The 27,148-nt window shown below is 45.4% G+C and overlaps 1 protein-coding gene across 21 annotated transcripts in view; it reads right to left on the bottom strand.

Annotated features, from left to right (window-relative positions):
* kmt2d (lysine (K)-specific methyltransferase 2D) overlaps nt 1–27,148 on the bottom strand; it is a 306,604-nt gene that overhangs the window by 17,171 nt on the left and 262,285 nt on the right. For 15 of the 21 annotated variants that reach the window (XM_072493795.1, XM_072493792.1, XM_072493800.1 and 12 more), the window contains 9 exons: nt 22,295–22,473; nt 19,128–19,270; nt 18,407–18,548; nt 15,635–15,768; nt 13,736–14,831; nt 8,582–8,718; nt 6,907–7,037; nt 5,576–5,744; nt 1,438–1,554 (listed from right to left, as the gene is read on the bottom strand). In XM_072493795.1, coding sequence (XP_072349896.1) covers nt 1,438–1,554; nt 5,576–5,744; nt 6,907–7,037; nt 8,582–8,718; nt 13,736–14,831; nt 15,635–15,768; nt 18,407–18,548; nt 19,128–19,270; nt 22,295–22,473 — 2,248 coding nt within the window. The remainder of the gene's footprint in view (nt 1–1,437; nt 1,555–5,575; nt 5,745–6,906; nt 7,038–8,581; nt 8,719–13,735; nt 14,832–15,634; nt 15,769–18,406; nt 18,549–19,127; nt 19,271–22,294; nt 22,474–27,148) is intronic. The other 6 variants (XM_072493801.1, XM_072493802.1, XM_072493812.1 and 3 more) reach the window with 2 other exon arrangements.

Here is a 27,148-nt window from a genome sequence, read left to right as displayed (position 1 = left end):
TGACTGACTTGGTCATTCTCAGCATTGCTGATTCACTATAGTATCTCAATCAATTTATTTTCTTGGCTCTGAGAGCATTATCTAAATCAGCTTCAACACCAGGAAACACAGTACTGGCGGCAAAGATTAGCAGTAGGTTAGCAAAATACAGACCAGAATGACCCCAAGGAAGGCATCCTGGCAATCGTGTAGCCATTGTTTGGGATATGGGCAACACAAGAGCTGCAGAAACTTGAATGGCTCGAGCATATAGCATATAATCCAACGTGCATTCTCCAATATAGGTTGTGAAAATGATTTAAACTTGCGATATATTTACATATGACAGCATGATATTTTGTATGTACTTAACTTACTATTCATAACATAACCTCATATACATAAAGTGTACATTTTATATACAAGTATAGCATTCATCATTGCATTTAAAAGATGATATTGCATCATTCAGACACAAGCCAGATCGTCGCACCGACATTAAGATCAGACATTTATTAGGATTAATTCAAGTTAACTGTATTTCTCATAGTCATAGAATCCAACCACATGGGCTCAGTGGGGAGGTCATATCTGCCTGTATCATTTCTCTGAAGAGGTGATTTCACTTAGTCCCATTTTCCTGCCCATAGCTTTAAAAAAAAAAAATTTTTTTTTAGAGTACCCAATTCATTTTTTCCAATTAAAGGGCAATTTAGCGTGGCCAATCCACCTAGCCTGCACATCTTTAGGTTGTGGGGGCGAAACTCACGCAAACACAAGGAGAATGTGCAAACTCCACACGGACAGTGACCCAGAGCCGGGATCAAACCTGGGACCTCAACGCCGTGAGGCAGCAATGCTAACCACTGCGCCACCGTGCTGCACTGCCTATAGCTTTTGAAAAGTTTCCTTTTCAAATACTTATCCACTTCTCTTTTGAAAGTAATGGACATAAACAGAACATAATTTTACCATACATCAACATCTTGCTTGGATTTTCCTGTGGCAAATACAACGTCCCAACTAAGAACAGTCAACCTGTTCCCAGGGCTCCCAATGTTGCTCTGAAACTGGGTGCTGAATGGTGTGCAAAAATGAACCCAAAGCAAATGACATTTCTCCCCGAAGGGAAGCACCCGAATTCTACATGCCAACGAGCCATAGCAGCATGGCTGAGATTGAGAATTCAGTATGCAAAATTAGTCATAAGGCCATGATTTACCAATGAAAGGTGCAAACTGGGTGGGGCAATGTGAACTGTTGGTATTAAAATTTCAATACAAAATGATGTTTCTTTCTATTTCAAAATTGAATAATTGGGAAATAATTTTAGCACCTGCAGATTTCAATGACTTAAAAATAACAGTTATTCAATAGCCCTATTCATTGAAGTTTGTCTCAGCAACGGTGTTCAAAGCAGTATGCAACACTGTGCACAGTGATGTGGTTAATTCATACCTGAGTCTCGTACAATTTCTCCCTGCGGTTTGCAACCTCATTGCGAATGATTGTCCCTATATATTCAATCACCATCGTGTGCTTCTCAAGATCTTTGGCTGCATAGAGACCCAGCCCCTGTGGAGCAGAAAATAGCCAAAGGTAAAACAAATATTGGAATTAATTCCATCACAACCTTCATCGAGAGCACACCGACTCCTGTCATGGTTCCATTATTCGTGATCAAGTGTCACAAGGTTTAACTTGCGGATATACTGCAATTTTGCAGTAAGGAGCTCTCGATTCCCAGGGTATAGAAGCAAAAGAATATGATGCTGGCAGATCTCAAAAATATTAATACATCCAGTACAGTCCATCCCTCATTTAGGTGTAATTTAAGCTCCGTGTGCTTTTGCATTGCGTTGTCATCTGAACAAGCTAAATGGATGGGTCCATACTCTTTATTCATGCCAGATATGAAGTCCTATGTTTCTTATATCGCATAAAATCTCAGCACATTAAGTGGCCCACAATATATTTTTTGTTGTTGAGAGAAGCAGCCAACAATGCAGACTATAGTTACAGATACATTACATCCATCAATTGTAATCATCAAGATGCCTCCCTGAAGGGCAGCATGGTGGCGCAGTGGGTTAGTCCTGCTACCTCATGGTGCCGAGGTCCCAGGTTCGATCCTGGCTCTGGGTCACTGTCCGTGTGGAGTTTGCATGTTCTCTCCGTGTTTGCATGGGTTTCGCCCCCACATCCCAAAGAGCTGCAGGGTAGGTGGATTGGCCACGCTAAATTGCCCCTTAATTGGAAAAAATGAATTGGGTACTCCAAATTTCTTTTAAAAATAAGATGCCTCTCCGAAAACAACTTGAGCTCAAATGTTCCACATTAAACTGGTTCTAGTTAATTTAAGGCAATTGTTTGGTCTTGTTTTTAAGTGCACTTTTATGGAACAGAACTACTCCAGAGGCTAAGGATTGCCATCCTTGCAGTTTACTTAAGACAACTACATTCAATTTTAAACGGACGCTCTGGCAAAGTATAAAATTGGTGCTGGAGGAGGTAAGTAGGCAGGTCACAGGGCAGCAATTCACCTTCGGTTCAGCCAAATCAACCAGCAAGGAATGCTGGCTCCAGGAGCTCCTTTTACATTGGGATCACGCTTGAAAGCATTCTCCGTTTACCCCAATTGCTTTAGATGTTTTGAGCTTTAACGGTGGGAAAATCACTTAAAAGAACTGAGATTAGACATACTCGTCAGTCTCTCAGGAAAGCAGACATTTGCTGAATTTGGAGCAGGAGGTAAGAGGATATTAAAAGAAAATGCAAACAGGAGTCATGATTATTGGCTGTGCAGAAGAATTCATAACTATATTCCTCTTGATTCCAGGAGGCCACCTCAGTTGGAATTAATACACCCAAGATGGGCCTAGATGAGCCAGGATTAAGGCACCAAAAATAATACGGTGCATTACTGGTTGAAATAGCAACACTGGTAATGCCTGGTGCAGTGGGTTAGCCCTGTAGCCTCACGGCGCCGAGGTCCCAGGTTCGATCCCGGCTCTGGGTCACTGTCCGTGTGGAGTTTGCACATTCTCCCCGTGTTTGCGTGGGTTTCGCCCCCACAGCCCAAAGATGTGCAGGCTAGGTGGATTGGCCGCGCTAAATTGCCCCTTAATTGGAAAAAATAAGTTGGGTACACTAAATTTGGAAAAAAAAACAAAACCAAAAACCCACTGGTAATGCCCAATGCTAAAAAGTTGTTGAAATCGGTCTGGAACGCACTGCCGAGGAGGGTGGTAGAGGGTAAAAAGTACCTGGATGAGCACTTGGCACTTCATGACATTAAAGGCTCTGGGACCAAGTGCTGGCAAATGGATAGGTAGGCAGGTCAGGTGTTTAGCACGCATCGGTGCAGACTCGATGGGCCGAAGGGCCTCTTCTGTGCTTTATTATTCTGTGATTCTGTGCGAAATCTATCTCTGTACTACTAAAAGGCAGTGTGTACTGTGAAACACATATAAGAACATAAGAACTAGGAACAGGAGCAGGCCATCTGGCCCCTCGAGCCTGCTCCACAATTCACTAGTGCATTTGCAATTTCCCTAGCCATCTCTTTTAGCACTCTGGGATGCATTCCATCAGGGCCAGGAGACTTGTCTACCTTTAGCCCCATTAGCTTGCCCATCACTACCTCCTTAGTTATAACAATCCTCTCAAGGTTCTCACCTGTCATAGCTTCATTTCTATCAGTCACTGGAATGTTATTTGTGTCTTCCACGGTGAAGACTGACGCAAAAAACCTGTTCAGTTCCTCAGCCATTTCCTCATCTCCCATTATTAAATCTCCCTTCTCATCCACTAAAGGACCATTTACCTTATCCACTCTTTTTTGTTTTATATATTTGTAGAAACTTTCACTATCTGTTTTTATATTCTGAGCAAGTTTACTCTCATAATCTATCTTACTCTTCTTTATAACCTTTTAGTAGCTTTCTGTTGCCCCCTAAAGATTTCTCAGTCCTCCAGTCTCCCACTAATCTTTGCCACTTTGTATGCTTTTTCCTTCAATTTGATACTCTCCCTTATTTCCTTAGATATCCACGGTCGATTTTCCCTCTTTCTACCGTCCTTCCTTTTTGTTGGTATCAACCTTTGCTGAGCACTGTGAAAAATCGCTTGGAAGGTTCTCCACTGTTCCTCAACTGTTTCACCATAAAGTCTTTGCTCCCAGTCTACCTTAGCTAGTTCTTCTCTCATCCCATTGTAATCTCCTTTGTTTAAGCACACAACACTAGTGTTTGATTTTACCTTCTCACCCTCCATCTGTATTTTAAATGCCACCATATTGTGATCGCTCCTTCCGAGAGGATCCCTAACTATGAGATCATGAATCAATCTGGTCTCATTACACAGGACCAGATCTAGGACCGCTTGTTCCCTCATAGGTTCAATTACATACTGTTCTAGGAAACTATCGTGGATACATTTTAGAAACTCCTCCTCAAGGCTGCCTTGACCGACCTGGTTAAACCAATCGACATGTGGATTAAAATCCCCCATGATAACTTGTGTACCATTTCTACATGCATTCGTTATTTCTTTGTTTATTGCCTGCCCCACCATAATGTTAGTATTTGGTGGCCTATATACTACTCCTATCAGTGACTTTTTTGCCTTACTATTCCTGATTTCCACCCAAATGGATTCAACCTTATCCTCCATAGCACCGATGTCATCCCTTACTATTGCCCGGATGTCATTCTTAAATAACAGAGCTACACCACCTCCCTTACCATCCACTCTGTCCTTCCAAATAGTTTGATACCCGTGGATATTTAACACCCAGTCGTGACCATCCTTTAACCATGTTTCAGTAATGGCCATTAAATCATAGTCATTCACAATGATTTGCGCCATCAACTCATTTCCCTTATTCCGAATACTACGAGCATTCAGGTAAAGTACACTTATGTTGGCTTTTATACCTCTGTTTTGAATCTTAACACCTCGATCAGTAACCTCTCCCAAGTTATATTTCCTCTTAATTTTTCTCCTAATTTTCCTCGTCCTTGAACCCATATCGTCATGTAACAACCTGCTGCGTCGCTTACCATTAATGTTTTTACTTCCCGTTTTATTCCTTTTAGTATTACTGGTCCTATTCACTGAGCTCCTCTCAGTCACTGTACCTTGTACTGTTGCCCTTTTTGATTTTTGACTATGGCTTCTCTGCCTTACACTTTTCCCCCTTACTGCCTTTTGTTTCTGTCCCTGTTTTACTACCTTCCAACTTCCTGCATTGGTTCCCATCCCCCTGCCACATATCTTACAGACGTGTTTTCCCTTCGCATATTGATATCCAATGAAGATTGGTATCAATAGCAGCAGAGAAACCATCCAAGAATGTGATCATAAATAAAACCTACATATAAACATAGTAAGTGATTATATTACTAAACGGTGGTTATGTAAAGGTTCGAGTATCTCGAGATGGTATTCCTAGGAAATTGGATTTTCAATTAATCTTCTCCCTCCATCCACCATGGAGGAATATAAATACTAAACAAATGAGAACATTATTTGATTTCAGAGTACACAAGCTGTTTAATTTGTGGTATTTCCCATCTTGCCGAGACTGACTTACCTGTATTCGTGACCGAGCCAGGTAAACATTATTTTTCCACTCAGTTTTCAGTCGGCGGTACTGAGAGGATTTGGAGTGGACAAATTGCTTGCTGTAGGGAGTGTTAATTTCTCCAGTTACTGTACTCTGAAATGCCTTTGATGTGCTGGTACTGTTCAAGGTGTGTGGCCTGTTAAGTATGTAGGGAAAAAAAATAACATTTATACTTGGACAATTTGAATTCTATAATACTTCACATTATATTTGCTCATTTCTTTTCAAAAAGGTAAGGCTCTCCTGAACCAAAGTCTTCAGGTCCCAAAAGGGATTGTCCACTCGAAAGACAAAAAACGTATTTGAGAGTAGTGAGGCCGTGGAATGCCCTACCTGCTACAGTAGTGAACTCGCCAACATTGAGGGCATTTAAAAGTTTATTGGATAAACATATGGATGATAATGGCATAGTGTAGGTTAGATGGCTTTTGTTTCGGTGCAACATCGTGGGCCGAAGGGCCTGTACTGCGCTGTATTGTTCTATGTTCTATATTAGTGCTTTCTACATACTGGCCTGTGCGAAGTATTACAAGATAATAAATTGGAAAATAAAGTTCTCACCCCCCGCAACCCAGGGTAGGTGGATTGGCCACGCTAAACAGCCCCTTAATTGGAAAAAAAGAATTGGGTACTCTAAATTTATATAAAAAACAGAAAAATAAAGTTGTATCGCATTACTCAGTTTTTACATTCGGCTTTTGTGACCCACCCAGTAGCTCTTTGGAGCAGAACATTGGATTCACGACTAGAATGTTGAAAGTTCAACATTTAGCCTTGGCTTTTTGAACTTGCCAACTAGCGCTGAAGATTTCTCCGTGCAAAACAAGATGTAGTATTGTCCCACGCTATGGGACGCTAATGTGTACAATGAGGCAAAAATAAGTGTCAAGGCTAGCGTTGAGCCACATTTCATACTCTTGTTAGGCAAACATGAATGGCAGGCGTGGCCCAAACGCTCCATCCTCCCAGGTCAAGGAAGTAGCCGAGCAGCCAAAGGCACTGAGGATTGCAACAGGATGAGAGGAAGAAATATAAAATTCACTTTGATGGAAAAAAAACTATTTTAAACTTCAGCGTTCTCTAATGAAGTCGGTGCTCTTCAGTGGGGATCAAAATATCGCATGCATTTATTCCACAAACTGCATGACATTACTGTCTTCATATTTGAATATAAATTCATAGTTTAATTTTTTTTAACAGGGATCACTGCATTATAACTTTTTTTTTTATAAAAAAAAAGGAATTTTATTAAATTATCCTCATCATTAGCAAGTCAGTTGTATTTTTCCTGGACCTACCGTTTGTAGTGAGTCATTATTTTCGGTTCAGAACGGGCACAGCCTGTTGGATTAACAGCTAGAGGGAGCTCCATAAGCGGATGGCGACCATACCTGAATATGTAGTTCTGACAACTCTCCACACCTGGCAACTGGAGAGAAAACAAGATTAATTCACAGAATCATTTTTAAGGAAACTATTTGAACAAAAAAAAAAAAAAAAAAAAAAAAGGGGGTTAAATATCCCACAAAAGATTGGAAGAATTCCCATTTTTTTCTTCATAATTAAATGACTTACTTTTTGCAGGTAGCACATTTCAAAATCCAGCTTTATTGATCCACTATAATTCTTGATACCACAATTGTCATCAATTGCCTACAGTCTACTCCCTGTAAACTTGGTTCTTTAAAACTTGCTGCCCTTGTTTTAACTGGAACCAAGCTCCATTCACCGATCACCCCTGTGCTCACTGACCTACACTGGCTCCAGTCAAACAACTCGATTTTAACATTTTCACTCCCTTCCCATCTCTGTAATCTCAAAAGAACAAAGAAAAGTACAGCACAGGAACAGGCCCTTCGGCCCTCCAAGCCCGTGCCGACCATGCTGCCCGACTAAACTACAACCTTCTACACTTCCTGGGTCCGCATCCCTCTATTCCCATCCTATTCATGTATTTGTCAAGATGCCCCTTAAATGTCACTATCGTCCCTGCTTCCACCACCTCCTCCGGTAGCGAGTTCCAGGCACCCACTACCCTCTGCGTAAAAAACTTGCCTCGTACATCTCCTCTAAACCTTGCCCCTCGCACCTTAAACCTATGCCCCCTCGTAATTGACCCCTCTACCCTGGGGGAAAAGTCTCTGACTATCCACTCTGTCTATACCTCTCATAATTTTGTAGACCTCTATCAGGTCGCCCCTCAACCTCCGTCGTTCCAGTGAGAACAAACCAAGTTTATTCAACCTCTCCTCATAGCTAATGCCCTCCATACCAGGCAACATCCTGGTAAATCTCTTCTGCACCTCTAAAGCCTCCATATCCTTCTGGTAGTGTGGCGACCAGAATTGAACACTATACTCCAACCTTGTAAGATATCTGTGCTCATCTAATCCTGAACTTCTGAACATCCCTGGTTTTAATCATTCCACTTTTGGCAGCGTGCTTCCCGTACCTTGGCCCCAAGTACTGAAACGTCTTTCCCTTTCCTCCTTTAAGACACTATTTAAAACCTACCTCTTTGATCAAGCTTTTGGTCATCTGACCTAATATCGCCTTGTATGAGCTCAGTGCTAGATCTTGTTTTTACAATGCTCTCATGAAGCGACTTGGAACATCTTATCACGTTATAAGGTGCTACATCAATATTGTGCAAGTTATTGCTGGTAGTGTGTTGAGGTGAATCACTCTTTTTATCATATAATCGATATATCCTGCGTTTTTTTTTACCACTTTTGCTTGCAGGTTTATATAGTCTATTCTCCTCACTCCTGATCCTTTTCTGTTATGTTTAATAGTCTTCCCAGTGGAGGGAGGTTAACTGTACAGCCCATCATCAAAACATTTCATATTTAAATAGTCTTGCATATAGTTACAGGTTAAACATGTCGGAAGTTAGATTTTAAAACCAGGAATCGGGTCAATTTTGTTTTGCAGGTATTTTGGTATTCAGAGCCTTTATCCAGTTTTACTTACCGACTCTGCGATCCTTAGGACAGCATGGATAGTCAGTCCAAACATGTCCTCTCCTTTAATATAATCGGGAAAAAGTCGTAACATGTCTGCTTCTTTCCGCAGTCGCACAATTGGTTCAAGAATTCTATTCCAAACACCTGAGAAAGGGGGGAATAAATGGACAACATAACTTGGGCCTCCACAGCTGAAGTCTTGGAATTGCTAAATATCAAACACAAAGGTTCTGCATCTCTCCAACCGTTCCCTTTCAAAACAAAGTTATTTTCTTCCACTGCCAGGAGACTACACCAACTCTTGATCTGAAGAATAAGCAACCATCTACTTCCTAAGCCACTGCTAAGGTTGCTCTTAATCGAGTCACTTGGGGGTGTATGAACAGAACATAACGACTTGCAGAGAAGCACGTGCCTCTATTTGGGATTGCCTAGATGACTTGAGACATCAGTATCACAACCTATTGAGAAATGACGGGTTCTATTGTGCTAACAATGTCACAGAATACATTATCCACATAATGCATCACCAAGTTGTCTACAAAGTCACAAGTAAGAGTTCCAGGGTCACAAAATCTATTTGTCTTGACTGAATGTGTTTCTTTCTGATTTTCTGCCAGGCTGTTGAAGGTTCACAATGACTAATTGGGGAGGAAATACAAAGAATGGTTAAGCCCTTGATATGATCATGTTTTGAATAATGTTTGACTACATTTAGGCTGTCTCCATCCCAGCGGAGCACTCGGAAACACACTGCCATTAGGAGCTGGAAACCATGAAGGACCACATCTTCTTCCATTGGTTAAGCATTTTGTTCCATTTAAAATGAGATTGTGCAAGAGACCACTCAGCTGCTCCATGTGTGGGGAGTGCTGAGGGAGCAGCGAGGGCACCGAGGACCCGACCTGGGCGAGGTAAACAGCACAGGGCCTGCAAAAGAAGCGAGAGGAATCAGAGTGCCGAGTACCTGATCTGCGCAAGGCCAGACAGCACGGGCCCTACAAAAGGCCCAGAGGGAGCAGGGAGAGGAGGGGAAGCAGTGAGAGCACCGGGAACCCGACCTGCGCAAGGCCAGGCACCGCGGGGCCGACAAAAGGCCCAGAGGGAGCAGGGAGAGGAGAGGGAGCAGGAGAGGAGAGGGAGCAGGGAGAGGAGAGGAGAGGAGAGGGAGCATGAAGGGAGCAGAGAGAACACTGCCGTTATTTCATTTTAAAATGTTTTTTCCAATTAAGGGGCAATTTAGCGTGGCCAATCCACCTAACCTGCACATCTTTGGGTTGTGGGGGTGAGACCCATGCAGACACGGGGAGAATGTGCAAACTCCACATGGACAGTGACCCTGGGCCAAGATTGACCCCAGGTCCTTGAGGCCGTGAGGCAGCAATGCTAACCACTGCGCCACCGTACCGCACTTGGCGTTACATTTATTGACACCGCCACCCTGAGCAAGACATAACTGGCAGGAAAGGGCCAGCTTAAAGAACAAGGTGGCGGATACACCTTCCTCTGGAAAGGCAAACCAGAAGAACCTTGTCTCTACAGGATTGGCTTAGCTGGAAAAAAACAAATCGGTCGGACGCCTCAAAGAAACCCCTGCAGGGTAAGTGAGCGCTTCATGATCCTCACCCTCACCCAGAAGCTGCACATCACAGCCGTCAGTGCCTACGCCCCAACCCTAGACACAATGGACAAGACAACAGAGGCATTCTACTCCTGCTTCGACCAAACACTGTCCCGCATCCCAAAGGGAAACAAGCGGATTCTCCTCAGCAACTTCAATGCCAGAGCTGGGAAGGATGCAAATCTTTGTACAGGTGTGTTAGGCAGAGAGGGCGTAGGGAAAACAAATGGAGCCCTCCTCCTGACGAAATGCCTAGATAATCACCATGCTATAACGAACACTGTTCCACCAGAGAGGCAAGCACAAGACCTCATGGCAACACCCCCACTCCAAGCACTGGCATCTAATAGACTACATCATTGTCTGAGCGAGGGGCCGCAAAGATGTCCGCATCACCCACACCACGACAGGACCGGGCTGCTGAACTAACCACCGACTAATCCGCTCTACCAACTCCCATCAACCTGGTCCCAAATCAGCAGAGGCAGAAAAAACTCTTGTTGCAGGAGTCTCAATGTTGCTGGCTCAAAAGACCCCCAGAGAAGATCTACTCAGCTGGCGCCTCACTGCCAACTTGGCAACAACTAACAAACCAGAGCCGCAGAGTGCCCACAGTGCCTGGTCCGCCCTAAAACCACCATAGTCAGCACCTGCGAGGAGACGCTCCAAGACTGACCCAAAGAGAATGAGCAGGAGATCCAGGATCTTCTAGACTGCAAACGCAAGGCATTCCTGAACTGGCAGCCCCACCAAAACTTGAGTGAGAGGCAACAAGCCTACAGGCAACTAAAGGCCGAGGTACAACAAAAACCAGTGACCTAAAAAACAGATGGTGGGTGGAAACAGCGCAGGAGACTCAGCAACTCGCCGACAACCACGATGTGCGTGGCTTCTTCACCTCAACTAAAGCCATCTCCTGTCCAAGTACCCAGGGAACTACCCCAATGATAGCCAAAGACAGAGAGGCAGTTGGCGCCTGCTGGAGCGCGCTTCGAGGACCTCCTCAACCAAGATGTAGTCTTTGTCCTCATGTACCCTGAAAGTCATCATGTAACACACTACCTGCCACCATCTCAGCATAGCACCAGCCCGTAAAGTTGAAAAAGCCATCGGACAGCTGAAAAACAAGACCTCCCGTGCAGATGGAATTCCCACCGAAGTATCAAAATACAGCGGAGTGGCACTCGACAACAATACACAACCTCATCGCCCTTGTCCGGAAGGAAGAGAGCATGCCGGGAGATCTCAGACATCGTAATTGTGACCATCTTCAAGAAGGAAGACGGGTCCGACTGGGGAAGTTAGAGCGATTTCCTACCGTCTGCCACAGGAAATGTCATTGCGAGAATCCTCCTCAACTGCCTCCTCCCAGTGGCTGAAGAGCGCCTCCATGTCTCAGTGCAGCTTCTGTCTGACAAAAGGCACAATGGACGTGATCTTCAGCGTGCGACAAATCCAGGAAACGTGCAGGGAGCAGCACCAACCATTGTAAATGGCCATCTTCAATCTCACAAAGGCCTTTGACTCGGTCAGCAATGAAGGATTGTGGAACATCCTCCTCAAATTAGGCTGCCTGCTGAAATGTCACCGTTCTCTGCTTGCTCCATGATGACATGCAAGCTGTGATCCTCACCAATGGATCCACCAGACCCAATACAAGTGCAAACTGGGGTCAAGCAGGGCAATGTCATTGCACCAATATTCTTCTCCATCTTCCTCACAGCAATACTCCACCCTATCACCATGAACTCCCCGCCGAAGTGGAGCTAACCTACAGGACAAGCGGGAAACTGTTCAACCTCCAACGCCTCCAAGCCAGAACCAAGGCCACCCCAACCTCTGCCAGCGAGCTGCAGTACGCAGATGACCCGTGTGTGTGCCCTGGACTATGTAAATCATTTCCCATACCACTGGAGCCTCCTCTCGGAGCAAGCAGACATTGACGATGAAATCCAATATCGACTCCAATGCGCTAGCACAGCTTTTGGAGGCCTGAGGAACAGAGTATTCAAAGTTCGAGACCTCAAACCAAGCACCAAACTCATGGTCTACGGCGCAGCCGTGGTCCCCGCCCTCCTGTATGCATCAGAAACATGTCCAGCAGACACCTCAAATCCCTGGAGAGAAATCACCAATGTTGCCTCCACAGAAATGCTAAAAACCCACTGGCAGGATTAGCATGCCAATGTAAACGTCCTCTCCCAGGCCCATATCCTCAGTATCAAGGCAATGGTCACATTTGACCAGCTGTGATGGGCAGGGCACATCGTTCACATGTCCAACACAAGACTCCAAAAATAAATGCTCGACTCCAAGCTTCGCAATGGCAATCGATGGAGGGCAGAGGAAAGGCCACAAGGATATTGTAAAAGCCTCCCTAAATAAATGTAACATCCCCACCGACACGTGGGAATCGCTTGCTCTAGAACGCACAAACTGGAGAAGCATCTGCAAAGGCACCAACCACCTCGAGCATCACTGAGTGGGGCACGTGGAGGCCAAGCATAAACACTGGAAAGAGCACGCAGAATCCAGAGTGTCCCACCCGCCACCTCATCGATCATCATCTGTGGCAGAGTCTGCAGCTCCAGGATTGGTCGATTGAGCAACCAGCAAATCCATCACCCCAGAGTGGAAACAAGTAATCCTTGACCCGGAGGGACTGCCAAAGAAGCAGCATGTTTTGCTCAAGGCAAAATGAAGGCAAGAAGCCTAATATTTCCCCAAACCTCTTCAGGGCGGTGAAAGTACATTGTGCAGGACTGCCATCTGCTGCTTTAGCTGTGGGATGATTTTGCCCAAAATCATCTGAATAATGGGATAAGTACTCCAAGATACATTTGACTAATAAGGCTATAAGAAGTAAAATCTCAAGACGGCTTCGGTAATTTGACAGGAGCGAATGATACATTAACATTTTGCTGAAATAGTAATTAGCTAGCAAACAAGGTTTGAATTTCAGACAAACAAAAGTAAAGCTGATAAATTCTGACCAACTTTCCCGTTGTATCCACTGCCAACAACATGAGGAACAGAACTAGCGGTGTAGTCCAAAATAAAACTGGTACACCATTGGGGGGGGGGGGGGGGGGGAAAGAGAGAGAGAAATGCATGAAGACGTTACTTGACTATGCATGGTGAAGGCGTTGATAGAAATCACTTGTTACCTATGGAAAGGAGATTGAACTAAAGAGGAAGAACACCTTTTTCCTAACAACGCGACAATAATTAGCTCAGCACATTGGCTTATAAAACAGCATAGCAAAGGAGGCAGCCATTTGGACTATTCATTCTGCACTAATCCATTTGAAAAGCAACTCCAATGTCTATACAATGGATATATACTGCATTCGAAGTGCCGTGGCAAGATGCACACAGAAACCAGTGAGGTGGAACTTTATGTCGGCAATTTTAGCCATGAGGAAAGGGTAGTTGAGGAAATCAAAGATTTATGTCATCATCTTCTCAGTTGTTGGAAAATCTAGAATTGTATTGTTCAGTTTAAAAATAAATATCCTGACCATTGTGGACAGTTCTTACCTTGTGGGGTCCAATCGGTAACAATCAGATCCTCATGTCCTTGCTCAATAACCTGGATGCCAAACTCAGGTTTCCCATTAGTATCATTGATGGTGCAGTGATAGCAGCAACGCTTGTTCGTGTATCGCATGCTCCAATAAATACGTGTTGCTTCATATCCAATCGGATAAAGAGCGGTCACACTGTGGAATTCCTGCATCTGATGGGGAAGTAACTGGCCAATGGTGTGGAAGATCAATCCGCCAACCCTGAACATGTGACTGCGCTTGCCACGCTGTACAATGCTAGCAATCTGCTTCACCTCATCTCTCTGAATGTAGACACGGCGGTAAACAGCAAAACACCTAATTTCCTGTTCATTCGCTCCTTTCAGTTTGTGTTGACTGCAAAGCATAGTCTTGTCCTTAAAAAACATACAACGGGCACGGATTGCACAAGCAAAATGATAGGTGTTTGGGCATCGGACCCGATGGCAACCAGTAGTGGCTCCAGTCTTCTGACAAAAAGCACACTTTGTGGTAAGTCCTCGGTGGAAAGCCACTTCCACATTTATCAGTGCCCCTGCCTGAGTCTCGTACACTTCAGAGGACCACAATGCACAGTTTAGGTGGACCCACAAATCCAAGTCAAGGTTCAAGAGTCTTGCAGGTCCATCTGTTACTCCATCACCTTCTTCGTGACAGAAACAGCACCTTCTAGTGTCCTTGGGCATAGGGTCAGGTTTTAATGATGTCCCCAGTTTCTGAATCAGCTCTTCAATTTCATGCTGAGATATGTGCTTAAACTTCCCCTTGTGAAATATGACTTTAAATTCCAAACGTTTCCAACGGATTCCCCTCCACCTCTTCATTTGTGGCTGTGCTTCCTCAAACTGCTTTTCGTCCAGTGGGAGAGAATGCTTGGTCTTTGGTGACTCAACTGGTGGTTCAGGCTTACTCGACTCTGCTGGAGTCCCAGGTGATGATACGCTTGGGGATGAGGGTGGAGAGCTCTCTGGTTGTATTATGGGAAGCTGGTGAACATCGAGGATAGACATATTATTACTATAATGATGCACTACAATTCTTTCCTTCAATGGACAGTCTGAGGAAGTTTCCTGAAAAGAAAAAGTAAAAACAGCCATTATAATGCTTAAAAAAATAAATTAGTCATCAATACATTCTTTATCAAAATAACAGTAGATTCCTCTGCCAAAAGCCTTTACAAATCACATCATCCAAAACGTCATCATTCACATCCTACTGCAGGCAAAGTTTCACTGCCAATCATCCTTGTTCATGCCAAACTCCATTCCCCAAGGCACTGCTTTCAAACTTCTTGGCCTCGTCCACAACATCCTCCACGGCACTGCTTTTCCCATCTGTACAATCTCCTTCACCCTCATTTTCAGTAGGAGCTCTCTATTCTTTCAAACCTGCCCTTCTTTGCATGCCTGATTCCCCCGCTCCCTCAAGTCATCTTAGGCAAGGCTCGTGTGCTCTCCTACAGTCTTTAAAACTCATTCTTTGCTCGTGACTCCCATCCCTTTGCCCATGATTTGCTGTTCAGCCTTTTTCAACTTCAATGGAGAACTTTGGGGAAATTTGTTACTTTAAATTCACAATTTAAGCTGTTGACAATCTATCAAACATGCTAACACAAAGAATTGTGAGTGAGACCAAAGGGCTATCAATGCTCATTCGATCAGGGTAATTTATGTACCAGTCTCCCTAATCAAGAGTAATGTTAACTCTTGGCGAAGCAAACTAAGAGGAACAGTGGTGAATTTCAAGAAAATAGGGAAATTCTTCAACACAAGGAGACCATGGATACCCATGATACATCACCAGACTTTAATTCCCCTTTTCCAAAGTGCCCCAGTAGCCACAGAAAGCTCTGGGACTGAAATTGTGCACATACCGGGGTGGCAGTTGCCAGCTCCTTTCCTGGTGCCTTAAGAGTAGAGCCTGGTAACGTAACATCATACTGTTTGAACCAATTATGTTTTTCCAGCACCAGTTTCTCCAGGTCCATTGGTTCTTCTTTGGAGCCCACTAAGAAACCCAGAAAGAAGTTAGAGCCATTAATAATAACCAACAAACACCCTGAACTGGTTTGAAAAATAAAGCAATTTAACTGTCGGCATTCTTATTTTCTAAAATTTTAAGTTTGGCCCCACAAACACGAATAAATAAACAACAATTTAGGGAAAAGTCACTGGGAAGTTACAGTACATATTAAAGGGACAGAGGAAGATCCAAGTTTTCTTTGGTGTACATGCTACATAGCACCTTAAAAATTGCTGCATCACCAGGCATGCATGCATCTTTAGGGGAGTGTTGATTGTGCACTATCTGTTGCACTGCATGTGTATATATATATATATATATATTATATTTCTAAAAAAGCTTTATTTCAAACATGCACTTCAGTTCCTTTAATGGGCAGGTTGGGCCACAAAGACCAGCTTGACATAAAGTACTGTTAGACATGCATCTGAAAGGAAGGTCCATATATACACCAAGGGGGACCCGCAGGAAGGGAGCTCATGTGAAATGGTGAAATTCGGTTTAAAGATTAAAATTACAATCATAGTTCTGGGCAAACATATTCTCCCTCATTCATCTTATGTTCACATCCAAAAAGAAATTTCCTCCGGGTGCTCCAGTTTCCTCAGTTCAAAGATTGTGCAAGTTAGGTGGATTGGCCATGCTAAAATTGCCCCTGAGTGTCCAAAAGGTTACTGGGATAGGGTGGAGGCATAGGCCTAGGTAGGGTGCTCTTTCACAGGGTTGGTGCAGACTCGATTGGCCGAACAGCCTCCTTCTGCACTACGGATTCTGTGAAAACAGAGGTATACTCCTCCATAATTTAGGGAACTTGCGTTCTTGGGTCAGCAGATCAGAAAATAATGTTTTGTAAAAATAAGTATTTGTACAAATATCAGCGAGAGTAACCGGCTGCACATTGGCACGCTGATCACTGCACAAGTAGAATGAGAATTTAACTTTCACTAAGACACAACTTGGGCGTTTGAACGGAAAGGAAATAAACTCCTGCCTTCTCCCCTGCTCCACCTCTGGGAAGGGAAACCCATCCAAAAATGAACCCTCCTCCGGGGGTTCTAACTCGTACAACCCATGGTAGAAGGCCTCAAACACCTCATTAACCTTCTCTGGGACAGAAACCAAACGGCCACCCGAGTCTCCCGTTTCCTGGTAGGCAACCTGGGTGGCACAGTAGTTGGCACTGTTGCCACAGCATCAGGGACCTGGGTTCAATTCCGACCTTGAATGACTATCTGTGTGCAGTTTGCACGTTCTCCCCGTGTGTGCGTGGGTTTCCTCCGGGTTCTCTGGTTTCCTCCCACAATCCAAAGATGTGCAGGTTAGGTGGATTGGCCATGCTGAATTGTCCATTAAAAGGTTTGGTGGGGTTACCGAGTTACGGGTATAGGGTGGGGGAGTAGACCAAGGCAGGGTGTTCTTTCAGAGGGTCAGTGCAGACTCGGTGGGCCGAATGACCTCCTTCTGAACTGCAAAGATTCTATTCTATATTAAAGTGATGATGTGGAGAAGCTGGCGTTGGTCTGGGGTGGGCACAGTAAGAAGTCTTACAACACCAGGTTAAAGTCCAATAGATTTCTTTGGAATCACTAGCTTTAGGAGCATAGCTCCTTCATCAGTCAAGTCTCCAAGACGGCCTTCAGGACGCGCGACAACGCAGAACAGAAACTGATAGCCAAGTTCCGCACGCATGAGTACGGCCTCAACCGGGACCTTGGATTCATGTCTCACTACATTTAACCCCCCACCAGCTGGCCTGGGCTTGCAAAATCGTACCAAATGTCCCGGCTTGAGACAATTCACACCTCTTTAACCTGTGACTATCCCTCTCTCCAGTCGCACTGTCTGGATCTGTAAAGACTTAATTACCTGCAAAGACTCGCATTCAAAGTAATAATAAAGTGATACAGGGATTGAGCAAGCATATGGGTTTCAGGCTACTGCTCATGTGGAGGACGAAGACTGGTTGGGATGAATGACCTGTTTCAGTGTTGTGATTTCTATACAATTATTTGTATGGTGTATGGCAAAATAGATATTTACTTAATTATTTTTGGGGATGGAGGAAGTTTGGGGAGATATTCTGCAGCATTCCTTTGGCGGGATTAATTAAGTGGGGTCAAACACAATTGGAAGGATGTATATGCTGCCCGTGGAAGGAGCAAACTTAGTGAATCAAATAGCTGTTTCTCATTATTTTCAAATCAGTTTAAAAATCAGCTTATTTGAAAATAAATTCTTATAACACTGAAGATGCCCTTGGACAATTATTTTTCACTTATGGACAGATTAGATCTCTTGGTGCCCAGGGGCAATATTTCATTCTGAAGCAAAAGCAAAATACTGGGGATGCTCGAAATCCAAAAAAAAAGAAAATGCTGACAAAAGATCATCGACCTGAAACGTCAACTGTGTCTCTCTCCACAGATGCTGCCTCACCGCTGAGTACTTCCAGCATTTTCAGTTTCTATCTCACCCTGAAAGGCTGAGTGTTGCAGTCAAAAGTTCTATTTGTTAGTGAGCAAGGAACACCTTTCTGAAAAGAGCACATCAACCAACCTCTTGCAAATCGATTCCCAGTGGCAGGTCTTAATGACTTTCTTCTGGAAAGGTACATTACACAAACCTTGATCAGGAACGTCCAATGTGCTTTTTTTCCCATCGGGTATAAAAGAACGTGGACTGTCTGGAACAGATGTCACCTCATAAGAACCCGGGATCTTCATCTGAAGCAACTGAGCAAAGGTTGTCATCATTCTGTTTATATCCTGCAAGTACAGTAGAAATGTAGAAGTCATTGAAAACAGGCCGACAAAAACTTTCTCCTGCTGACCCATCTCATCTTTAACATCCCAAAGATATATTTTTAAATGCCAAATATGTACAAAATTTCGATCATATTTGGTACCAGAACACTGAGAAATAGGGGAACATTTCTTTATTTACGCTCAACAATTTTGAATCAAGTAGATTTAGGATGGAAGAAAAACAGTGCTGAAGAACTCAGTAGGTCTGACAGCATCTCTGTGGAGACAGAAACAGAGTTAATGGCTGGAATTTTCCAGCAACCCCACTGTGGTCTTCCCCATGGTGGGGCTGGTGAGCCATTGAATTCTCCGCTCACATTGGTGGGAATGGATGATCCTGGCCAATGCTTCGAGTCAAATATGACTTTGTATTTGACTCAAATTGTTAACTCCTCATCTTTCTCAACAGATGCAAATGTTTCCAGCACTTTGTTTTTACTTTAAATTTCCAGCATCCGTTTAAAACAGTTAAAATGGACACTCACTTCCAAGACCCAAACTCAAAACAAAAAGAAAATACTTTTAAAGTTATATATCTACCTTGGCAGCTGCTCCGGAGACATCTAGTGTGACTGAAACCTGGTTTCCTTTACCGCCCCTCCATGGGCCAGAGAAAGAAGCACCCTTCTCAGCATTTTCCACAAATGGCTCTGTATTTACAAATGGCTTTGTATCAGGAAATACTAAGGAGGAAGGAAGTATTAGAAAAAGAAAATTAGTCATTCAAATGAACTTCAGGGTGTACTTATCAACCAACAAATGTCAAACACTACAAGTACTTTTTTTCGGCCTTTTTTAATGATAAAAGATTACCTCATTTGCGGGATTTTATTTAATTATTTGAACAGAAGTATCCTCCACAGATTGCAACAGTAAGACCAAATTTAAAGACATGTTTCTGGCAATGTAATGTTTAGATGTGACCTATATGCCCTTTCTGACAGCGCAGAGGGATTTCCCCTGGGTAAACACCGAAGTTCTTATCCCATATGAGGAACAAAAATAAAGTACAATATTAATTATTGTATCTTCCAAATGGGAGGGTCTACCTTGGTAACTCCTTACAGGAAGGAAGCCTGAATTCAAAGAAAAACCCACAAAAGGTAACCCAGGCGGTCTTGATTATATCATCACCACAGTAGAATTTAAATTCCAATTATCTTCAGTAGAAAGTTAGAATACAGCCCAGTTATTAATTCAGCTATAGTTACTCAACAATTCTTCAGGTAGTAACTAGGGCTATAAGAACAGCAGTTCATGCACTAATTCCCAACTGAAGGGCATAGGGGAGAAATAACTTATCGTACCAAATTTAGATCCAAAGAAGTGAGCTGGCCATTAAACAGGTAGGATTAGATTTTCAACTCCTATGCATATACAGAAATGCTGTAAACTCCTATGCATATACAGAAATCCAAGTAAACGCTTCGAGAAGAAACAATGCTGCGGAAATTGATTTTGCACCAGAGTCCTCCCACTATAAACTGAAAATCAATGTCAAAACATGGATTCAGAAGCCACTGTGAAGTATCTTTATGAAGACCACAGGCCGAAAATAAGTAGATTGTATTTGGCATATAGTCATACACCCCCCTGTTCTCTGCTGGACCACCACGCTTCTAGCGCCTGGTGCGCTCCTACATCTTCAGCTTTCTACTACTCTACCAGGAATTTATCACTATGCCAGTTAGCGTTCTGCTCTTATCCTGTTCCATGGGGCTCCATATAGTTGCCTGTTCTTTGCTTTGTCACTTTCATTAGCTTCTCAATGCGACCAACTCCATTCATCCCTCTGCTGATACACTGTCCATTGCCAATCACTAATACTATTCCTCACCTCCTTTGGCCTTCTGCAGATCAACATCTCTACTCTTCACTGAAGCTTTCTGCGTGGCTTTTTTTTATCACTATCCTTTCCACCCAAACAGTTGTGATGGTGGTGTGACCAATTGGGAAGGCAAATGTTATGTTGGCCTTTATCGCAAGGGGTTTAGGAGTACAGGAATAAAGAAGTCTTAATAGAGTTGCACATAGTTTACAACTGGAGGACCGTATGCAGTTTTGGTCTCCAAATTGAAAAGATACACTTGCTTTGGAGGCAGTACAGAAAATGTTCACTGATTGGTCCCTGGGATGTGGGGGTGTCCTATGATGAGTATAAGGGGCTGATCAGTTAGGACTGAGGAGAAGTTACTTCACTCAAAGGGCTGTGAATCTTTGGCACTCTCTGCCCCAGAGGGTTGTGGATGTTACATCGTTGAATATATTTAAGACTGAGATAGACAAGATTTTTTGCCTCTCAGGGAATCAAGGGATATGGGCCATGCAGTCCACTCCTGCTCCTACCTCTCGAGTTCTTGTGACCATTATCATCAAATTTCACCTTGGTCCCTTCTCCTTACTCCTTCAACCATCTCACCAGGAGCGAGATAGTAGCGAAGTAAAGTTGAGAAACTAGCAATTTCCTGTTGTAGTCAACAGACAGGAGATTGATACTGTAGACGAGAACAGATGTGTTGTCATCTCACAAATCCGTGCCCATCTTTGCCAACTCACTCATCAAACCACTAAATACTAGGGCCTAGCAGGTATGCTGGTTAACGGAAGAAATGTCGGGGGGGGGGGGGAAGAGAAGAGGAGCTGCGGTGGGTTACGGGGAGGGGGCTGGTCTCTCTGCTTTCTTTGTTTTGAGCTTGGGTTGGGATAGTTGGGGGGGGGGGCTGACGTTGAAGGTTTTGGAAGAGGTGGTTAGAGAGGGGGTGGCTGCAGCCATCTTGAGGAGACCCAAGTAGTGAGCGAGACAGGGTCCCGGGGAAGTCCATTGAAACCTGGATATAGCTGATCCGGGGGGGGGGGGGGGGGTGTCCTGTGTTTTCGCTCATTTGCTGCAGGAGACGCACCAGAGAATGAAAAGCCATACGAGGTTGACGAAAGATTGGGTGGGGCAAGTGTTTCATTCAGGGTTAGATATGAAGGCGAGGGGGTCTGCGGTGTTAATTAGTGAGAGGATTAATGCTTGGATGCAGGGCAGGGGTTTGCCATTTCGGCTGGTAAAGTCGAGTTTTCAATACCTGGGAATAAGGGTGGCACATAGCTGGACTCAGAAACAAAATTGAATTGAGCTAATTTGGCAGAGGGGGTGAAGGAGGACTTCTTCTACTTTTGTTGGCAGGGACATTGAAGATCACTGTTCGACTGAAGTTTGTTTGTCTTCCAGAATCTCCCGACATTGGTGTCAAAGCCTTTTTTTGAGAGGTTAAAATAGGTTGATTTTGGATTTTTTATGGCTGGGTAAGGTACCTCGGTTCAGGAGGGTGTTTCTGGACAGGGACAAATGGAGGGAAGGGTTGGCTTTGCCGAAGTTGTTGAATTATTACTGGGCGGTGAAAGTGGAGAAGGTTTGGAAGTGGGTCGTGGAGGAAGGGTCAGTGTGGCGGTGGATGGAGGATGTTTTGTGTTGGGGAACTGTGTGAGGACACGGGTGCTGGTGCTTCTTCCGTTCTCTCCAGCTAAATACTCCACGGGTCCGGTGGTGGTGGTTGCATCGCTCAGGAGTTTGGAATCAGTGCAGGCAATATTTTAAGATTGAAGGTACGTCGCTGTGGACGCCGATTTGTGATAATCATAGATTTATTCCAGATGTATCCAACCTGGCTCCGGCTGAGTCAGCCTGCTTTAAATGCGGATTATTAATTTCTCACACCTACCTGGGATACAAGCTCCTGGAATGATGGGAATCACAGGAGAGAGGGCACGGTCCACTGACTCTTCCTTAATTTCAGTCAGCAAGGGAAACCTGGAAGTTTCCTGTCCGAACACACTTTCTGGTGAGGATGCTGGCACAATGCTGTCTGGAGTGTGTCGATCCTCTTCCATCTCTGCTCTACTGTTGAGGAAAAAAAATAAAACTCAACTTCTTTAGGAGGATTTAAAAATACTGCAACATCCTGAGCTGCAAGCAGGGACATATATTGCAGTTGAGACCTTGCCTCTGAACTTATGCTTCAATCACACTATCTCTTTAAAAAATAATTTCATGAGATGTGGAAGTAGCTGCCAGCATTTGTCGCCAACTCTAATTGCCCTCGAACCAGGCTTGCTAGGTCCTTTCGGAGGGCAATTCAAAGTCAAGCACATTGCTGTGGATCTGTAGTCATGCGTAGGCCAGACCAGGTAAGGATGTCAGATTTCCTTCCCTATTTGAAAAAATATATATTTCATTCAAGATTTTTTGGCCAAACATAACAGTACGTAGTGTTTCTTTTAAACAACAATAAAGCAATATAAATAACAGCGGCCAGTTTTAAACAAATCAGTAAATAATATATGAACAGAAACAAAAACCAAACTAAATGGCAACTGCCTTGTCAAAAATAAATACTCTCCAAAGATACCTAAAAGAAGTGCCTATACATATACAATAACATCCCTGAGAGTCCATCCGATTCCTCCCCCCCCCCCCTGGGTTGCTGCTGTTGTCTTCTTCTTTTCCATTCCCTCTATCTTTCTGTGAGGTAGTCGACGGACAGTTGCCACCGCCTGGTGAACCCTTGAGCCGAACCCCTCAGTACAAACTTAATCCGTTCTAACTTTATAAACTCTGCCATGTCGTTTATCAAGGTCTCCACACCCGGGGGTTTGGCTTCCTTCCACATTAACAATATCCTGCGCCGGGCTACAAGGGACGCAAAGGCCAAAACATCAGCCTCTCTCGCCTCCTGCACTCCCGGCTCTTCTGCAACCCCAAATATAGCCAACCCCCAGCTTGGTTCGACCTGGACCCCCACCACCTTCGAAAGCACCTTTGCCACCCCCACCCAGAACCCCTGTAGTGCCGGGCATGACCAGAACATGTGGGTGTGATTCGCTGGGCTTCTCGAGCATCTCGCACACATATCCTCTACCCCAAAAAATTTACTGAGCCGTGCTCCAGTCATATGCGCCCTGTGTAACACCTTAAATTGTATCAGGCTTAGCCTGGCACACGAGGACGATGAGTTTACCCTACGTAGGGCATCAGCCCACAGCCCCTCCTCAATCTCCTCCCCCAGCTCTTCTTCCCATTTCCCTTTCAGCTCATCTACCATGATCTCCCCCTCGTCCCTCATTTCCCTATATATGTCCGACACCTTACCATCCCCCACCCATGTCTCTGAGATCACTCTATCCTGCACCTCCTGCGTCGGGAGCTGCGGGAATTCCCTCACCTGTTGCCTTGCAAAAGCCCTCAGTTGCATATACCGAAATGCATTCCCTTGAGCAACCCATATTTTTCCGTCAGCGCTCCCAGACTCGCAAACGTCCCATCTACGAACAGATCTCTCAATTGTGCTACCCCTGCTCTTTGCCAAGCTCCAAATCCCCCATCCATTCTCCCCGGAACAAACCTATGGTTATTTCTTATCGGGGACCGCACCGAGGCTCCAGTCTTTCCCCTATGCCGTCTCCACTGCCCCCAAATTTTCAATGTAGCCACCACCACCGGGCTTGTGGTGTATTTCTTCAGTGAGAATGGCAACGGTGCCGTCACCATAGCTTGTAGGCTAGTCCCCCAGCAGGACGCCCTCGCCAATCTCTTCCACGCCGCTCCCTCCTCTTCTCCCATCCACTTACACACCATTGAAATATTGGCGGCCCAGTAGTACTCACTTAGGCTCGGTAGTGCCAGCCCCCCCCCTGTCCCTACTACTCTGCAAAAATCCCCATCTCACTCTCGGGGTCTTCCCGGCCCACACAACTCATAATACTCTTCTCGATTCTTTTGAAAAAAGCCTTCGTGACCACCACCGGGAGGCACTGAAACACAAAAAGGAATCTCGGGAGGACCACCATTTTAACCGCCTGCACCCTACCTGCCAGTGACAGGGACACCATGTCCCATCTCTTAAAGTCCTCCTCCATCTGTTCCACCAACCGCGTTAAATTAAGCCTATGTAATGTACCCCAATTCTTGGCTATCTGGATCCCCAAGTACCGAAAGTCCCTTGTTACCTTCCTCAACGGTAAATCCTCTATTTCTCTGCTCTGCTCCCCTGGATGCACCACAAACAACTCACTTTTCCCCATGTTCAATTTATACCGTGAAAAATCCCCAAACTCCCCAAGTATCCGCATTATCTCTGGCATCCCCTCCGCCGGGTCCGCCACATATAGCAACAAATCATCCACACACAGAGAAACCCGGTGTTCTTCTCCTCCCGAGTACTCCCCTCCACTTCCTGGAACCCCTCAATGCTACGGCCAGGGGCTCAATCGCCAGTGCAAACAATAACGGGGACAGAGGACATCCCTGCCTCGTCCCTCTATGGAGCCGAAAATAATCAGACCCCCGTCCATTCGTGACCACGCTCGCCATCGGGGCCCTATACAGCAACTGTACCCATCTGATATACCCATCTCCAAAGCCAAATCTCCTCAGCACCTCCCACAAATAGTCCCACTCCACTCAATCAAATGCTTTCTCGGCATCCATCGCCACCACTATCTCCGCTTCCCCCTCTGGTGGGGGCATCATCATTACCCCTAGCAGCCTCCGTATATTTGTATTCAGCTGTCTCCCCTTCACAAACCCAGTTTGGTCCTCATGAACCACCCCCGGGACACAATCCTCTATCCTCGTTGCCATTACCTTGGCCAGAATCTTAGCGTCCACATTCAGGAGGGAAATAGGCCTATAGGACCCGCATTGCAGCGGGTCTTTTTCCTTCTTTAGGAGGAGCGATATCGTTGCCTCTGACATAGTCAGGGGCAGCTGCCCCCTTTCCCTCGCCTCATTAAAGGTTCTCATCAGTAGCGGGGCCAGCAAGTCCATATATTTCCTATAGAATTCAACTGGGAATCCGTCTGGTCCCGGGGCCTTCGCCGCCTGCATGCTCCCAATCCCTTTCACTACTTCCTCTGTCTCAATCTGTGCCCCCCAGTCCCACCCTCCTCTGCTCCTCCACCTGAGGGAATTCCAGCCGATCCAGAAAGCACATCATTCTCTCCTTCCCATCCGGGGACTGAGCTTCATATAATCTTTCATAAAATGCCTTGAACACTCCATTCACTCTCTCCGCTCCCCGCTCCATCTCTCCCTCCTCATCTCTCACCCCCCCTATCTCCCTCGCTGCTCCCCTTTTCCTCAGTTGGTGGGCCAGCAACCTGCTCGCCTTCTCCCTATATTCGTACTGTACACCCTGTGCCTTCCTCCATTGTGCCTCTGCATTACCCGTAGTCAACAAGTCAAATTCTACATGTAGCCTTTGCCTTTCCCTGTACAGTCCCTCCTCCGGTGCCTCCGCATATTGTCTGTCCACCCTCAAAAGTTATTTCAACAACCGCTCCCTTTCCCTACCCTCCTGCTTTCCTTTATGTGCCCTAATAGATATCAGCTCCCCTCTAACCACTGCCTTCTGCGCCTCCCAGACCACTCCCACCTGGACCTCCCCATTATCATTGAGTTCCAAGTACCTTTCAATACACCCCCTCACCCTTAAACACACACCCTCATCTGCCAATAATCCCATGTCCATTCTCCAGGGTGGACGCTGTTCTTTTTCCTCCCCTATCTCCAGGTCCACTCAATGTGGAGCGTGATCCGAAATAGCTATAGCCGTGTACTCCGTCCCCGTCACCTTTGGGATCAGTGCCCTTCCCAAAACAAAAAAGTCTGTCCGTGAATAGACTTTGTGGACATAGGAGAAAAACGAAAACTCCTTACTCCTAGGTCTACTAAATCTCCAGGGGTCTACTCCTCCCATCTGCTCCATAAAGTCCTTAAGCACCCTAGCTGCAGCCGGCCTCCTTCCGGTCCTGGACCTCGATCTGTCCAGCCCTGGGTCCAGCACCGTATTAAAATCTCCACCCATTACCAACTTCCCCACCTCTAGGTCCGGGATACGTCCTAACATACACCTCATAAAGTTGGCATCATCCCAGTTCGGGGCATATACGTTCACGAAGACCACCGCCTCCCCTTGCAATTTGCCACTCACCATCACATATCTGCCCCCACTATCCGCCACTATGGTCTTTGCCTCAAACATTACCCGCTTCCCCACTAGTATAGCCACCCCCCTGTTTTTTTGCGTCTAGACCCGAATGAAACACCTGCCCCACCCATCCTTTGCGTAGTCTGACCTGGTCTATCAGTTTCAGATGCGTCTCCTGCAGCATAACCACATCTGCCTCAAGTTTCTTTAGGTGTGCGAGTACCCGTGCCCTCTTTATCGGCCCGTTCAGCCCTCTCACATTCCACGTGATCAGCCGGGTTGGGGGGCTCTTTACCCCCCCCCCCCCCCCCTTGTTGACTAGCCATCTCCTTTTTCAATCCAGCTCCTCACCCGGTTCCCACGTAGCCGTATCTCCCCCCAACGGCGCCCTCCCGCCCCACCCCATACCAGCTCCCCCTTCTCCCCAGCAGCAGCAACCCAGTTAACCCCCCCCCCCACTAGATCCCTCACTAGCGTAATTGCACCCCCCATGGTGCTCCCAGAAGTCAGCAAACTCTGGCCGACCTCGGCTTCCCCCAGTGACCTCGGCTCCCACTGTGAGAGGCCCCCTCCTTCCTGCTTCCCTGT

This window comes from Scyliorhinus torazame, chromosome X (genome assembly GCF_047496885.1).
Source record: "Scyliorhinus torazame isolate Kashiwa2021f chromosome X, sScyTor2.1, whole genome shotgun sequence".
In the NCBI taxonomy this organism is placed as follows: Eukaryota; Metazoa; Chordata; class Chondrichthyes; order Carcharhiniformes; family Scyliorhinidae; genus Scyliorhinus; species Scyliorhinus torazame.
Note: the sequence above shows the minus strand (reverse complement) of the source record. Positions and strands in the feature narration are given on the sequence as shown.